At 36.3% G+C, this 17,213-nt stretch overlaps 1 protein-coding gene across 3 annotated transcripts in view; it reads left to right on the top strand.

Moving 5' to 3' along the window:
- The window catches only part of NUP107 (nucleoporin 107), a 43,051-nt gene extending 29,376 nt beyond the window's left edge, over positions 1–13,675 (top strand). For 2 of the 3 annotated variants that reach the window (XM_040491480.1, XM_040491481.1), the window contains 11 exons: positions 1,780–1,849; positions 2,167–2,285; positions 3,048–3,086; positions 3,392–3,542; positions 3,877–3,989; positions 4,740–4,842; positions 5,300–5,460; positions 6,239–6,364; positions 9,182–9,295; positions 12,739–12,906; positions 13,275–13,675. In XM_040491480.1, the coding sequence (XP_040347414.1) occupies positions 1,780–1,849; positions 2,167–2,285; positions 3,048–3,086; positions 3,392–3,542; positions 3,877–3,989; positions 4,740–4,842; positions 5,300–5,460; positions 6,239–6,364; positions 9,182–9,295; positions 12,739–12,906; positions 13,275–13,382 (1,272 nt within the window). In that variant the 3' untranslated portion in view covers positions 13,383–13,675. The remainder of the gene's footprint in view (positions 1–1,779; positions 1,850–2,166; positions 2,286–3,047; positions 3,087–3,391; positions 3,543–3,876; positions 3,990–4,739; positions 4,843–5,299; positions 5,461–6,238; positions 6,365–9,181; positions 9,296–12,738; positions 12,907–13,274) is intronic. The other variant, XM_040491479.1, reaches the window with a different exon arrangement.
- The last annotated feature ends 3,538 nt before the right edge of the window (positions 13,676–17,213 follow it).

The following is a 17,213-nucleotide window of genomic DNA, read 5'->3' as shown; positions in this document are numbered from 1 at the left end:
GAAAGGGGGAATGTTTACATATGATAAAAGTATAAATCTAGAAACTCAAGATTCAATAAGTTGTTAGGATTAATAAAAGAATTAATAAGAATAAGAGAATGTTGGGGGCTCCTGGGTGGCTCAGTTTGTTGGGCATCCGACTTCAGCTCAGGTCATGATCTCACGGTTCGTGCGTTCGAGCCCCGCGTCTGGCTCTGTGCTGACCACTCAGAGCCTGGAGCCTGCTTCAGATTCTGAGTCTCCCTCTCTCTCTGCCCCTCCCCGGCTCACACTCTGTCTCTCTCTTTCAAAAATAAATAAACATTAAAAATTTTTTTTAATTAAAAAAAAAAATAAGAGAATTTTTTAAGTATCTAAGTTCCAGACAAAGTTATCCCCCCAAAAATCATAGCCTGTCTGTACTTTCTACAACTAATTAGAAAAGTCCCATTTAAATTATTGACCGAAACTATAAAACACATAGGAATAAAATTAACTGGGGGTGTGAGGACCTTGGTAAAGAAACTATAGAATCTTATGGGAAGACTTGAATAGATATACCATGTTCCTGGATGAGAAGATTTGATGTAAATATTAGCTATTCAGAAATTAACATAGAAACTTCATACTTTCGGAAATTTTTCTGAACAGAAAAATTTACAAGTAAAATAAGTGAGAATGGCAAAAAAAAAAAAATGGAAAAAAACAGTATTATGCCGTGCTTGTCTTACTCGATAATAAAGCAGCATAAAGATACAAGAAAATAATATGCAGTTAGTATGGAATGAATAGATCAGCGAAGCACAGAAGTCCATATGACATCCAAGTATGTATTAGAACTTAATGACAGTGGTGATCTTTTCATTTCAAAGGAAGAGAAATGGTTTATATACATACATGGTATGGGCATAATTGGCTTTCCATCTGGATGAAAACAAAGCTAAATCACTACCTCATGCCATGTTTTAAAATCAATTCAGGTGGAGCAAAGATTTGAATGTAAAAAAGAATAAATGTGGGGCACCTGGGTGGCTCAGTCAGTTGAGTGTCAGACTTTGGTTCAGGTCATGATCTCACAGTTCATGAGTTCAAGCCCCACGTCAGGCTCTGTGCTGACAGCTCAGAGCCTGGAGCCTGCTTCAGATTCTGTGTCTCCCTCTCTCTGCCCCTCTGCCACTCGTGCTCTGTCTCTGTCTTAAAAATAAACATTAAAAACCAATAATAATAAATGCTGATAATGAAATAAAAATTAAAACATATTCAACAAAAAAAGAAATAAACTCTGCTTCTAAACACTCTAACAGCAGGTTACTTGGTTTTTCTACTCTATCTAATCACTATTTTGGTGATTTCTGTTACGCTTGGTGCCATGTGCAGAAGAGAATACCCAAGGAATGCCTGCAGGAACTGCCGCTCACGTTCGAAGGACTCGTAGGGTTTGTTTTGCTTAGATTCCATGTGCCCTCCCTTTCTGGCTCACCGTGGAGTGCCAAGAAAAACAGTAGTAAAATATAAAAAGTAAAACTTTAATAATATTCGTAGAGATTAAACTGTTTTGTCATAGTTCCCTGCTTTTTTTTTTTTTTTTTGATGTTAATTTTTGAGAGAGAGAGGAAGCACGAGCGAGCTAGGGAAGGGCAGAAAATATCCTTCTCATATTTTGTTTTGATCTCCTGAGACCCTTCATTAAAACTTTCTCTTTGTATATATTGTTTCAAAAGTTGACATTTTAGTTTGCCAGTGAATAATACTATAGAATGACCACTAGAAGATTTATGGAAAATGTAAACATTTTTTCAGAGAGTTCTGGAAGAGAATCAAGAACATTACCATATAGTTCAAAAATTCCTTATCCTGGGAGACATTGATGGTAAGATACTATACTTTTCATTTTAGTTGGTATGAATTCTTTTTTTCTTATGGCAATTTTGTAAAAAGTCAACAAAACAATGCATGACTCACCACATCTTTTAATCTTTATATTGAATGCAAGTATTGTTAAAAAATGGAGTTTGAAAAAAAAAATGGAGTTTGAATTTAATCCAGGATCTGTTTTATATGTCGCATATTAACAATGAGGTAGTGATTTAATAGCACTATAGGAATGCAGTAAATGTCTTTGATAATGTTTATTTCTCCTTTTGATTTTTATCCCTATTGTTGAATCTTTGCTTTGATGGCTTGTAGGTTTGATGGGTGAATTTAACAAATGGCTTTCCAAAAGCAGAAACAATCTACCTGGACACCTCCTCCGCTTCATGACTCACCTCATTTTGTTTTTTCGCACACTGGGACTACAGACCAAAGTAAATAAAAAAGAACAATTTACTCTTCTTTGCAAGGCTGATGCCATATGCCTCTCATCAGGAAAACACACTTATTTTTTTGTTGTTGTTTTCTAGAAATGGTGGTATGGGTGCAAAAGTGTTCTGTATAGTCTCTTATGGTCACTTGGTGATAACCCACTGCGGGTAACCATTTAGGGCTCTAGTCTGTGAATGTAGAATGATGGTGGTTATGTGGTTTTTGATAAATTCAAGAACTTTATCCCCATCAGCACCCAACTCTAAATCAGTCAACTAAGCTAACTGAACCAGACTCATTTTTGTGTGAGATTTAAAATTTTTGTTTTCTTTTTCTTTTTGTTACTTTTTTCCTAAATGATGATAACATTTTGGTCAGAGTACATGTAGAAGGCAGATGGTACAACAGTTGAAAGCTTGGGCTTTGGAGTAAGAATCCTGGGTTCACATTCTCACTCGGCAGCTTCTAGCTGTGTAATTCTGGGTAAATAAAACCTCCCTCGTTCCTTAGTTTAGAAATTCTTAATTCCCTCCTTGGTAAATTGTGAACAATAATAGTAACTGCCTACGAAAAGCTATGGTAAGGTTAAATCAGGCAATACATGAACTTTGCTAAGCGCTTAGCCTAGCGTATAGTGATTGCTCAGTGGTAAATATTAAAGTCATTAAATCATTTGATAGAATTTTTATTAGATATATTGCTGGTACACATAAACATAAACAGTTGTGTTTATAATTGGGTTGTATACTTTTTTTTCTATCAAGGAAGAAGTCTCCATTGAAGTTTTAAAGGCATACATCCAGGTAAACTTTGAGAATCCACAATTTGATTTTTTTTCCCCACCATTTTGATGAAAACAAAAATCAGAACAGTAGCGTGTTAATGCTCAGTGGCAGGAGAGCCATCAGAATCCGTAAGAGATCTTTTAATTATTATAAGTACATTTTATTTGGAATTTTAAATTACCCTGTTTAGCAGCACAAATCCATGTCTATATGAATCTCTCATAAATATGTTTGAAATTTTGAAGTGAACTTTTTAAAAAGCACTGTTGATTCCAGAATCTGTTTTATTATTAACATCCTTTGATTATTTTTCTGTTTTTTAGCTTTTAATAAATGAGAAACATACAAATCTGATTGCATTTTATACTTGTCACTTGCCTCAAGACCTAGCTATTGCCCAGTATGCGTTATTTTTGGAAGGTGTTACAGAATTTGAGCAGCGCCACCATTGTCTGGAGCTGGCTAAGGAAGCAGGTAAAAATGGTTGAGAACTTTATCTGTTGGGCTTTGTAGGCAAGTTACCATTTTGGCATCAGTAACATTTATCTTTCCAGGTTTAAATTTTATTGCTTTTGAGAGAAAAAAAAAATAAAAAATTTCATGGAATTCTGTTTTAGGAATAAAATGACTTACAACTTGTGTGTAAAATATCCTCATTTTGGCGTTTTCTTTTGTAACGTCTTTCGTATTTTTTGTGTTACATTTTTAAGGAAATTTTATCCCAGTTTACCAAATCATTGTGACCATTTAGAGAATATTAGTGTGAATGATTAGTTCTTATTTTTGTCTCTTAAAAAACATTCCTTAGATTTGGATATTGCGGCTATAACAAAGACTGTAGTTGAGAATACCCGAAAGAAAGATAATGGTGAATTCAGTCATCATGACGTGGCCCCAGCCCTAGATACTGGCACTACAGAGGTAATATGACTGGCAAGGGAGGTGTGTGTGTAACTCTGAATAATCCCTCATGTTGCTTTTTGGTCAACTTCCAACTTAGAATATTCTGGCGTCTTTTCTTTTTTTAAGAATTTTTCTTTGTCAGCCAAAACCTTCTAAATTATAAAAGCTGGCAGCAAAATGAAGGTCTTACGTAAGGGATTAAAATTACTTACAGTAGTATTGTGTTAAAGGAAGCTTCTTTATTATTATTTTTTAATGTTTATTTGTTGAGAGACAGAGACAGAGTGCAAGTGGGGGAGGGGTGAGAGAGAGGGAGACACAGAATCCGAAGCAGGCTCCAGGCTCTGAGCTGTCAGCACAGAGCCCGACGCGGGGCTCGACCCCATGGACCGTGAGATCTTGACCTGAGCCAAGGTCGGACGCCCAGCCGACCGAGCCACCCAGGCGCCCCTGTTTTGTTTTTTTAAAGAAAGTTTTATCTAGGAAAGAAAAATGTTTTAGAATAACAGCTAAGTAATGACCTGGTTAAGTTGGTGGGACACAGAATATTTAATTCCAGATTCACACTCCAATAAGTTTTTTTGTAATTTAATAGAGAGCTATTAAATGTGAAAAGAAACTAAGGAAAGGTAGATTCTTTCATAATTCTGTATAACTTGGGGGAAAATCATGTTTACTAGAAGTGCAGACGTAAGTTAATTCTACTAATTTGCAAAATATCTTAGAAAAATACCAAAATTGATGTCTTTTTTCCAATTAAATAAATAGGAGGACCGCTTAAAAATTGACGTAATTGACTGGTTGGTATTTGACCCAGCACAGAGGGCAGAAGCGCTAAAACAAGGCAATGCGATAATGAGAAAATTCTTGGGTATGCTTTATTTTAATACTTTTTAAAGTTTTTGTTTGAATCCATATATTCCTAAATTTAGTTTTAACTGGTTTTCTAATCCTTCCAATGGGCAGGGGAGGACAGATGACAAAACAGCCCTTCTTGTATATCAAATCTGATGTTATGAAACAAAACATATAACAATGGATTTTCATTGTCTAATCAAGTTTTCATATAATCTCAAGGCTTTGAAAAATATAATTGCTTTAAGACACAAAAGTGGGTAAAAGCAACTGCATTTAATGTATCCTTTTGTGACTGTCACACTGGAATAAGGAAAATCCTGGTCATTAGGTAGAAAGATCCCCCACACCTTTAATAGAAGTACATTGGGACTGGAGATGCTTATAGCTGACTATAAAAGTTGCAAACCAATGATTTGGCTCCTTAATAAATGATTATACAGAAATTCACATGTGTACCATCTTTTTCACAGCATCAAAAAAGCATGAAGCTGCAAAAGAGGTATTTTTGAAAATTCCTCAGGATTCGATAGCAGAAATCTATAATCAGTGGGAGGAACAAGGAATGGACAGTCCACTTCCTGCTGAAGATGATAATGCTATCAGAGAACATTTATGCATTAGAGCTTATTTGGTGAGATTGTAAAGAAAATCACAAATGTGCCTATCTTCCTGATGACTTTTCTGATTCACTCTCAGACTTTGAACTGTTTTTCAGAAGTGGTGACTGACTTATTATCTTATTTCTCTTGTGACTGTGGTACTGACTGATCCACAGGAACATTGAAATCGTGATCTGGCCTTCATTGCCTTAAGTATCTAATCAATGCCAACCAACCAAGAACATCTCATGTGGTAGTGTGTGTGATGTCTGAAACTTAGTTTTCTTAAGATTCTTTGAATGCTTGTATCAACTTTAATATTTCTTTTTCTCTTTCTCTTTTTTGGCAAAAACAGAAAAGCGAAATATTCTAGAGTCTTTATAACTAAAATAAGAACATACTCATTTAAAATTCATTCAACAAATAACAAAGTAATTACATTGGGCTAAGTTCTAGAGCTACATCTGTGGATAGCAGTCTATCCTTGCCTTCTAGAAGCTAATGGGCTAGTCAAGAAGACAGACAAGTAAACATACGTACATCACAGAATGGTAAAGGTCAAGATATGTGTATGACCAGGTGCTGAGATAGGAGTAGGTGCCAGAAAACACAATATATGCATACCTTGCTGGTGTTTACCACTTGACAAAATATTTATTCACAATGATTTTTTTGTGTGCAAAGAATAAATATTGAACAGTTCTGTTTCTTGATGCTACAAAGTTATTTCTAAGAACTAGATTGTAAATATTGTGTTGAACATATGGAAAACCTGTGGGTTTTTTTGTATTTTTCTATTTTACATCTTAGGAAGCCCATGAAACCTTTAATGAGTGGTTTAAGCATATGAATTCAGCTCCACAAAAACCTACATTGATACATCAAGCAACTTTTACTGAGAAAGTGGCTCATGAACACAAAGAAAAGAAATATGAAGTAAGTTGAATGTAGATAAGATGTATCTATTGCATCTTAAAAATACAGGTCATATGTTTCACATTTTTTAAAACAATTTAATTCCAATACAGTTAACATACAGTGTTATGTTAGTTTCAGGTGTACAATATAGAAATTCAGTACTTTCATATATCCCCCTGTGCTCATCACAAGTACGCTCCTTAATCCTCATCACCTACTTCCCCCATTCCCCCCACCCCATTCCCCTCTGGTAACCATCAACATGTTCTCTGTAAGAGGTTAAGAGTGTCTCTTGGCTTGTCTCTCTTTTTTTTCTTTGCTTGTTTTGTTTCTTAAATCCCACATATAAGTGAAATTATATGGTATTTGTCTTTCTCTGACTTACTTCACTTAGTGTTACGCTCTCTAGCTCCATCCCTGTCATTGCAAATGGCAAGATTTCATTCTTTTTTATGGTTGAGTAATTTTCCATCATACACACACACACACACACACACACACACACACACACACACACATTCACATCACATCTTTATTCATCTGCCAGTGGACATTTGTGCTGCTTCCATAATTTGGCTATTGTAAATAATGCTACTGTAAACATAGGGATACTGCATGTATCTCTTTGAATTAGTGTTTTTTTATTTTTTGGGTAAATATCCAGTGGTGTGATTTTTGAGGAACCTTCATACCGTTTTCCACAGTGGCTGCCCCAGTTTGCTTACCCACCAACAGTGCACAAGGGTTCCTTTTTCTCTACATCCTCGCCAACACTTGTTGTTTCTAGTGTTTTTGATTTTAGCCATTCTCACAGGTGTGAGGTGATATCTCATTGGAGTTAAGTTTTGATTTGTATTTCCCCGATAAGGAGTGATGTTGACCATCTTTTCATGTGTCTGTTGGCCATCAGGATGTCTTCTTTGGAGAAATGTCTGTTCATTTCTTCTGCCCATTTTTTAATTGGATTATTTATTTCAAGGATGTTATTTGTATAAGTTCTTTAATATATTTTGGATACTAGCCCTTTATCAGATGTGTCATTTGCAAATATCTTCTCCCATTCAGTGGGTTGCCTTTTAATTTTGTTGATTGTTTCCTTCACTGTGCAGAAGCTTTTTATTTATTTGTTCGTTTATATTTTTTATTTTGTCTTCTTTTTTCTTTTCTTTTTTTAATTTAAATTTTTAAAAAATTTACATCCAAATTAGTTAGCATATAGTGCAACAATGATTTCAGTAGATTCCTTAATGCCCTTTACCCATTTAGCCCATCCCCCCTCCCACAACCCCTCCAGTAACCCTCTGTTCTCCATATTTAAGAGTCTCTTATGTTTGGTCCCCCTCCCTGTTTTTATACTATTTTTGCTTCCCTCCCCTTATGTTCATATGTTTTGTCTCTGATATTTGTCTTTCTCTGACTAATTTCACTTAGCATAATACCCTCCAGTTCCATCCACGTAGTTGCAAATGGCAAGATTTCATTCTTTCTGATTGCCGAGTAATACTCCATTGTGTGTGTCTGTGTGTGTGTGTGTGTGTGTGTGTGTGTGTGTGTGTGTGTGTGTGTATACATACATACACACACACACATATATATACTTACATATATATATATATGCACACACACACATATACATACATACATACACCACATCTTTTTTATCCATTAATCCATTAATAGACATTTGGGCTCTTTCCATACTTTCCATACTTCTGCAAGATTTCATTCTTTTTGATTGCCAAGTAATACTCCATTGTGTGTGTGTGTGTGTGTGTGTGTGTATACATGCATATATATATATATATATATATATGCATGTATACACACACATACATACATATACCACATCTTCTTTATCCATTAATCCATCGATAGACATTTGGGCTCTTTCCATACTTCGGCTATTGTTGATAGTGCTGCTATAAACATGAGGGTGCATGTGTCCCTTCAAAACAGCACACCTATGTCCCTTGGATAAATGCCTAGTAGCGCAATTGTTGGGTCGTAGGGTAGTTCTGTTTTTAGTTTTTTGAGGAACCTCCATATTGTTTTCCAGAGTGGCTGCACCAGCTTGCATTCCCACAGAAGCTTTTTATTTTGATGTGGTCCCAATAGTTTATTTTTGCTTGTATATCTAGAAAAACGTTGCTACAGCCAATGTCAGAGATAATACTACTGCCTGTGCTGTCTTCTAGGATTCTTGTGGTGTCAGGTCTCACATTTAGGTCTTTGAATGAATTTATTTTTGTGTGTGGTGCAAGAAAATGGTCCAGTTTCATTCTTTTGCATGCTGTTGTCCAGTTTTCCCAACACCATTCATTGAAGAGACTTTTTCCCATTAGATACTCTCTCCTGCTTTGTTGAAGATTAATTGACTATATAACTGTGTGTTTATCAAGTTACATATTTAAAGAAGCAGGTTTTTTGGCAGTTATATTCTTATTGTAATAGGTGATATTTCTGTTAATGTTCTTTGAAAAAAAAAAGTCATGTGTTTAGTTACTTTTCTGTAGGTTATTAACCAAACGTGAAAAATGCCTTCAGATGACATTAGTGTTCAGTTTTAGTGTTTTACTTAACTACAGTCTGTTGATACTTATTTTTGTATTTGGCTGATTAAAGTCAACTCTTTTTTTTTTTTTTAAGTTTTATTTATTCGAGTAAGCTCTACACCGCACATAGGGCTCAAACTCAAGGTCCCAAGATCAAGAGTCGCGTGTTCCTCTGTTAAGTCAACTCTTTAGAGTGATGTTCCATGTAAATATTCCTGTGTGTGCTTTAAAAATACATTATTTATTGGTTTTGTACATGTCTGCCCTTATGTTTGTTTTGCAGATGGATTATGTTATTTGGAAAGGGCATTTGGATGCCCTAACTGCTGACGTGAAGGAGAAAATGTACAATGTCTTGTTGTTTGTTGATGGAGGGTGGATGGTGGATGTTAGAGAGGTAAGCTTGTGCCTTGTGTACAGCTAAAAAAAAGTCTTTTTTCAAAAGGTTCTTTCTCTGAATAGGAGCACCTACAGATCTTATATAACTGTTGTACTTATAACAGAACATCCCATAATTGAAACCTAAACTGAAAATACTAGCTAGGGAATAGAAATCTTGACTCTTGGATAAACTTTCTTCAGATTTAATATGTTCATTCAGGATACTAAAATCTGATTTTTTAAAATTCTGGACCTAAAAATTTAATTATATGTCATATTCAACTCAATTTAAGGATATGAAGGTAGGTCTAATAACCGTGGCTCTCACCTCTGAGCTATTCATGTAAATGACTTGGGGAGCTTTTCAAAAATGGGGTGCAGCCTCAGAGATTCTGGTTTGATTGGTCAGAGGTAGGTCAGGGGAGGGTGGTGGTTTTCTGTTTATTTGTTTGTTTTTTTTAATCTGGCATGAGAGCTTAGATGTGTATCCTGGGTTGAGAACCAGTTACAAAAGTACTAAATGTCGTAACAAAGCACAGGTTAAGTATTTTGTGAGTTCAGAAAAAGAAAAGGTTGCTTCTCACTGGAAGAGGTCTAGATAGGATGCTTGAAATGTATAGCATTTGACCGATTCCTGAATGAATGGGGTAGAATCTGGATGAGTTGAGATAGGAGAAAGGAGGCATACTGCAGGTAACTATTCACGTGAGTGGAAGACGTTGAGGCCTGATCCTAGAGCGTAAAAGAAACCAGGAGTGACCAGCTTTGCCTCTATAGACCTCATGATCTGTCTAAGGGGAAGTGGAAATGCTGGATTTTTGGATGTATGGTGTAGTATTTTGAACAGAAAACCATAGAAGCATTCTCAGTATCTTTCCCTCTGCTATTCTCCATATCTTGATATATTATTCCCTTTTTTTTTTTTTAGATACTATATTTTTCTAGCTCCTCTAGCTCCCCTTTTCTGACCAGAAGCAAAAAATGATAGGTTATAAGGCTAGATTAGAGCCCCTATTTACTACTATTCCTGATACTGTAGTTACTTAAAATTCTCCCTGAAGTTCATAATAGAACTCTGCTGATTTCTTACATGGTTTTGAACCTTCAGTAGGTTGCTTGGGCTAAATTTTTCTCTTCAGATTCATGCTGGTATTCATGAAGATAAAATTTTAATGTTGCAAAATGCTACTTAAGTATTTAAATTTTGAAAAGACTTGAGTATTTATACATAATACTTTGTTCTAAATTATTAATTTTAGTAGGTTAGATGATGAAAGTTACAAAATGGACGGTCTGGAGTATTGTAAAAATAGAGTTGACAAGAGTCACTGGTTCTGAGTGACTGGGTCGCTCGCATCTTTGCCCCTGCAGCCTTGGGGACAGACGGCACGGGAGCACAGATAGCAGTCACTCAAAAGGAAGCAGTCTTCTCATTCTTAGCAGGCTCCAGCTGCTCATTTGACTTATGAGTAAGACCTTGATTTTAAATCCCCCTCTGAGAGTAGGGAGTGCCTATTTGAGGAAAGAAATGAAAGTGCTTTCCCTTTTAAAGCTAAGAAAGCATGAGGTATGCATTTTAATATTTACCGTTCTATATTTCTATCTCAAAACAAGACTAAAAGATTGATAGTAATGTTTCCTGTGTGTGGAAACCTGACCTAGGTCAGCATCGGTCAGTACAATTATTCATTGGTAGAATTACCACATTACATTTTACTGCTTCCTGCCACCACGTACATCTACCTTTGAAAAATGCTTTAGCAACTTAATACTCTAGTCTGTCACACGAAGATACTTTCACTGATTGATACAAGTGGTCCTAAAGGAAGAAAAATCCAAATTCTAAGAAGATTCTGCCTTTAAAAAAATTCGGTTTTTTAAAAAAAAAATTTTAATTTTTAAAAAAAAGTAGGTATTAGGCTTTTCTAAAGATCAGTTATTTAGCTTGCCCTTTTTTTTTTTTTTTTTAAGTTTATTTTGAGAGAGAGTGAGAGCCAGGAAGGGGCAGAGAGAGAGAGAGGGAGAGAGAGAAACCCAAGCAGGCTCTGTGCTATCAGTGCAGAGGCCAGTGTGGGGCTCGATCTCCTGAGCCGAGACCCAGAGTTCGGACGCTTAACTGACTGAACCACCTAGGAGCCCCTAGTTTGTCTTGTTTTCTGTTTTATCTTACACTATGAATTCTGTGGATTTCCTTCCTATATTTAAGATTATTTCATACATTTTAAAGTTGGATACTTTATTATTATTTTAATGATTCTAGTTTTCAAATCTGTTATGACAAAATGCCTTGGATATATTTCTGTACTCTTACTGCCCACATAATTTTTAGAAGATCCACATATATTTAGAAATGCTAATTGTTTTCTCTACATTAAGTTTTCCTCATATATCTGTTCTCTCATTAATGGTATATTTCAAATTTATAGGTTTTTTTAGTTATATATATGTATATATATAGATAGATGTTTATTTTTGAGAGAGAGAGAGGAGACAGAGTGTGAGCGGGGGAGGGGCAGAGAGAGGGAGACACTGTATCCGAAGCAGGCTCCAGGCTCTGAGCTGTCAGCACAGAGCCCTTCATGGGGCTCGAACTCACGAACCATGAGATCATGACCTGAGTTGAAGTCAGACACTTAACCGACTTGAGACACGCAGGCGCCCCTAGTTTTTATATTTTTGAAAAATTATACAAAGGAATCCTAAATTCACATTGCTTAAAAACAAAGTTTGCAGTGACATTGTCCTTCTGTGTATGCCTCTCCCCACCTTCCCCCACCCCCATCATGACCTCTCTCCCCAGCAGCAATCACCACTGTCAGTTTGGTGTCCTTTCTGGATGTTTTGCCATCTGTATACATACATCCAGGGGAAAGGGGCTTATTTTCTGTTCTGATTTTTGTTCTAGCAATATTTAGTCTCTAACTCTTACTGTTTTAAGCATTTTTTTTTTTTTTTTAATGTTTATGAGAGAGTGACAGAGAGTGAGTCGGGGAGGAGCAAGAGAGAGGGAGACACAGAATCCAAAGCAGGCTCCAGGCTCTGAGCTGTCAGCACAGAGCCCGATGTGGGGCTCAAACCCACGAACCTCAAGATCATGACCTGAGCCAAAGTCAGACGTTTAACCAACTAGCCACCCCAGGCGCCCCCAAGTATGTTTTTATTCAAGACATAATTATTAGACATACAAATTCAGAAGCATTTTGTTTTCATTATCAGACCTGGGACTCCTCTAGTATATTTTGTTTACCTTCATGCTTTTTTACCAAAAAATGGTATCTCTAGCTATCATGATTAAAATCCTGCCTTGTTTTATTTTGTTTTTAATGGGCGTCACAAGCTTTAGAGAAACCCCATTAGGTTCTACCTGTTACATTTTGGTTTTGATTTAGTACTTGATTTTTTCTTGTGACACTACTTAGCTTAAACTTGTTAAGATGACAACTTGATGTCTGTCTATAGGATGCTGAAGAAGACCATGAAAGAACACATCAAATGGTTTTACTGAGAAAGCTTTGTCTGCCCATGTTGTGTTTTCTGCTTCATACCATATTGCATAGTACCGGCCAGTATCAGGAATGCTTGCAGTTAGCAGACATGGTATCCTCTGAGCGCCACAAACTGTATCTGGTAAGTTCTAGAGCATTTGCAGTTTTAAATTTTAGTGATTTGAGAAGCTCTGTAGTAATATTTGATTTTGCGAGATGTGTCTACATTTTTTAGATGTTCTTAGATTTTCTTAAAGTAATGGTCCAGTTCTAATGTTTGTTCTTTTCTCCAAAAATACGTACATATTCATAAGCAGTTAGCAGTAAATAGATTGGCTCAAAGAAATAGCTTTGAAGTTCTTGGACCACGCTAACATACTGGCCTCCAGCTACATAAGTCGTTTTAAAGAGGAATTTCTTCTTACATTAAGCTAATCTGGTTGATTAGGTGACTCCAAGTTCATAGATTCTTCCTTGTTCTCATTCTCTTTTTCCTTTTCTTAAAATCAGGTATTTTCTAAGGAAGAACTGAGGAAATTGCTACAGAAGTTAAGAGAATCCTCTCTAATGCTCCTCGACGAGGGACTTGATCCATTAGGATATGAAATTCAGTCATAATCCATCCACTCTTTGTGATCTCGCTAATTTCCATGATAAGTGGACTTTTCTGTAAAATATACATATTTGTAACTACTGGGTTTTTTTCTTTTGCATTGTCCTGGGGAAAATGCTTGAAAATTTAGACATTTGAATTTTGTATTTTTTGGAATATTATGGTGATACTTTGAAATTTTAATGTATTATGTCAGTATTTCCCTGTGTTTATTAATAAAATTATGTAAAAATTAAAATTTTCTGTTCTTACAAGTTCCAGGATTGTCTATTATGTAATGAATGAGAAGTTAAATTTCTTATTATCATATTTTCTTCTGTGATCATAAGTATTCTAATATCTCAAAATTATAAAGAAGATGAAAAGTAGATACGTTTCTAAGCCAATTATGTAATTGCTCATAAAACGTAATACTTTTTAAATACTACAGGTAAAATGAATATAGCAAGACTTTTGTCTAATATTATGCTCTTGTTTATTTTGAAAACATTTTTATTAACCTCTCAGCAAACTGGCTACTAAAATAAGTGGGATCTTGCAAAGACTTAATGTAGTATCTGGTACATAGAAAGCACTGAATAAACTAGGAAATACAAAATGAGTGGAATCTAATCCAGCCCTTCTAGTAGGGGAAATAAAACAAATACATTTTTAAAATACCGTCAAAAAATGCAAGTAATCTGGGGCACCTGCGTGGCTAAGTTGATTAAGTCTCCAACTCTTGGTTTTAGCTCAGGTCATGATCTCGTAGTTTGTGGGTTTGAGTCCTGCATCGGGCTTCATGTTGACAGTGTAGAGTCTGCTTGGGATTCTTTCTGTCCTCTCTCTGACCTTCTCCCCCCACCCCCCAAAATAAATAAATAAACTTTTTTAAAAAATGCAAGTAATCTGAGCAGGAAGAAACTACTTCCAGCTAAGACGTCTCTGAGGACAAAGCACTGGAGTTGCCGTTTGAGTAATGCACTGAATTTGCAAAGGCAAAGATACGGCCCAAGAAGGGTGAGGCACTGCATGTTGGGAAATCAGTATGTGCAAAGCCCAGAAATGGTGCTGCCTGTTTATGAATCAGCAAATACGCCAAATTGACAGGAGCGTAGGACTTACAAGGGGGAATAACTAAGATAATGTGACTCTAAAAGAAAACATGGTCCAGATTAGTAACTCCTAAAGCTGGCTGAACATCTGAGTTACCTGAGGAATTTCTTAAATACATATTTATAGATGCCACCTCTACAGATGTCTGGCAAGGGGGCCTGGGATAGTGTCTTAGAACTTGTACTTTTAAGTAGAATATGCCATAGGTGATTCTAATTAGTTTGGGATATTCTGGCTTAAATGATCCTCCCCTTGTACCCAAGGCAGACAGCAGTAGTTGTCCTAACATTGTTCTGTCATCAGCTGGGGAAAGGTGGAGAAGCAGTGGACTCTGCCTCAAGTTTTTACTGATGCTAGTGAAACTGATCCAAAGATGAAATATTTACTTCCCAAAACCTCTTTCATTTTTAGAGATTAAAAAAGATGGGGCACCTCGGTGGTTCATTAGGTTAAGCGTCCGACTCTTGGTTTTGGCTCAGGTCATGATCTTGCAGCATCATGGGTTCAAGCCCTATGTCGGGGTCTGTGCTGACAATGCAGAGCCTGCTTGGGATTCTCTCTCTCCCTCCCCCACTCGTGCTCTGTCTTTCTCAAAATAAATAAATAAAATTTTTAAAAATTAGAGCATTATGAACAGACTTGAAAATCTAAATCTTAAACTATGTATAAGACTTGTATGCTAAAAACTACAAAATACTGATAAAGGAAATGGAAGAAGACCAAAATAAATGGAGAGGCACACCATGTTCATTAAATGGAAGACTCAACATAGTGAAGATGTCATTTCTCCCCAAATTGATAATCAGGTTTAACACAGTTCTTATCAATATTTCAGCAAGAAAATAGATTGTATTATTAGTTGCTGTGCTTGAATTAATTTTCTTAGGTGTGATTGTTGTATTGGGGCCAGATAGGAGAGCATCCTTATTCTTTTTTTTTTTTTTTTTAATGTTTATTCTTGAGAGAGAGAGACAGAGCATGATCAGGGGAAGGGCAGAGAGAGAGAGGGAGACACAGAATCTGAAGCAGACTCCAGGCTCCAAGCTGTCAGCCCAGAGCCCGACATGCGGCTCGAACCCACGGACCACAAGATCATGACCTGGACTGAAGTCAGACGCTTAACCGACTGAACCACCCAGGCGCCCTGAGAGTATCCTTATTAAGAGATACACACTAAACTATTTAGAGATGAAAGGTCGTGAAGTCTGCATTTTACTTTAAAATGGCTTAGCTTTAAAATAAAAGTCTACACTGGGGCGCCTGGGTGGCTCAGTCAGTAAGCGTCCAACTTCAGCTCAGGTCATGATCTCGTGGTTTGTGGGTTCGAGCCCCGCGTCGGGCTCTATGCTGACAGCTCGGAGCCTGGAGCTTGCTTCAGATTCTGTGTCTCCCTCTCTTCTGCCCCTCCCCCACTTGTGCTCTCTGTCTCTCAAAAATGAATAAACGTAAAAAAAAAATTAAAAAAAATAAAAGTCTACACAGATAAATATGTCAAAATATTAACTAGGGACTCTGTGAAGGGCACAGGAGTGTTTATTATACTAATCTTTCAACTTTTCTGTAGATTTAAAAATCTTCAAAATAGAAGATTTGGGTGGAGTTAAATAATGACAGGACAACTGAATATCCATATGGAAAAGAACTGTGACCCCCAATTTATACCATTAATAAAAATTAGAGATGGATTATAAAGCTCAATATTAAAGCTAAAACTAAAGCTTTGAAGAAAAGGAATACCTTTATGACCTGCAGATAGGCAAAGATTTCCTATACAAGAAAAAAATGACAGAAAGCCATAAGCATAAAGGAAAAAATTTAATCCTTAGACTTCACCAAAATACAAAACCACTCATCAAAGACACCGTTATGAAAATAAATAAGGTAGACACAGACTAGGAGAATATATTTGCAAAAATATATCAGATCTTTGGTCAGAAAAAACTCCCACTCAGAATATATAAAGAAATCTTACAACTCAATAAAGCAAAAAGTGGGCCAAAGAATAGATGATTCATAAAGGAAGATAATGTGCATAACCAATAAGCCCACGAAAAAGTGCTCAAATCAATGGAGAATGCAAATGAAAACCACAATGAGATATCACCACACATCCATCAAAATGGCTAAAATCAAAAAAGACTGACACAACTAAATTGTGAGGTTGTGGAACAGCTGTGATACACCTGCTGGGGGAATATAAAATGGTACAATCTTTGGGGAAAGTTTTGACTTTCCTATAACCACCTATCCTTTAACCTAGAAATTTCACTCCTGTGTACTTATCCAAGAAAATGAAAATAAATTCTACAAAAACATGATGCACACATATTCATAGCAGCATTATTTATAATAGTCCAAAACTGGAAATGCCCCAAGTGTCCATCAATAGGATGACTATAAACAAATTGTGGAATGTTCATACAAAACACTACTATTCAGCAATATGAAAATGGAAAAACCGATGTACTCAACAAAAGAACCTAGGGGCGCCTGGCTGGCTGAATTGGAAGAGCATGGGAGTCTTAATTACAAGGTTGTGAGTTTGAGCCCCATGTTGGGTGTAGAGATTACTAAAACAATAAATAATTTTAAAAAATATTTTGAGAGAGAGCAAGCAGGGGAGGGGCAGAGAGAGAGAGAGAGAGGGAAAATCACAAGCAGGCTCTGCACTGTGCCTGACACGGGGCTCGAACTCACAAACCGTGAGATCATGCCCTGAGCCAAAAATCAAGAGTCAGACA

This window comes from Herpailurus yagouaroundi, unplaced genomic scaffold, assembly GCF_014898765.1.
Source record: "Herpailurus yagouaroundi ecotype Mexico unplaced genomic scaffold, PumYag 182, whole genome shotgun sequence".
In the NCBI taxonomy this organism is placed as follows: domain Eukaryota; kingdom Metazoa; phylum Chordata; class Mammalia; order Carnivora; family Felidae; genus Herpailurus; species Herpailurus yagouaroundi.
Note: the sequence above shows the minus strand (reverse complement) of the source record. Positions and strands in the feature narration are given on the sequence as shown.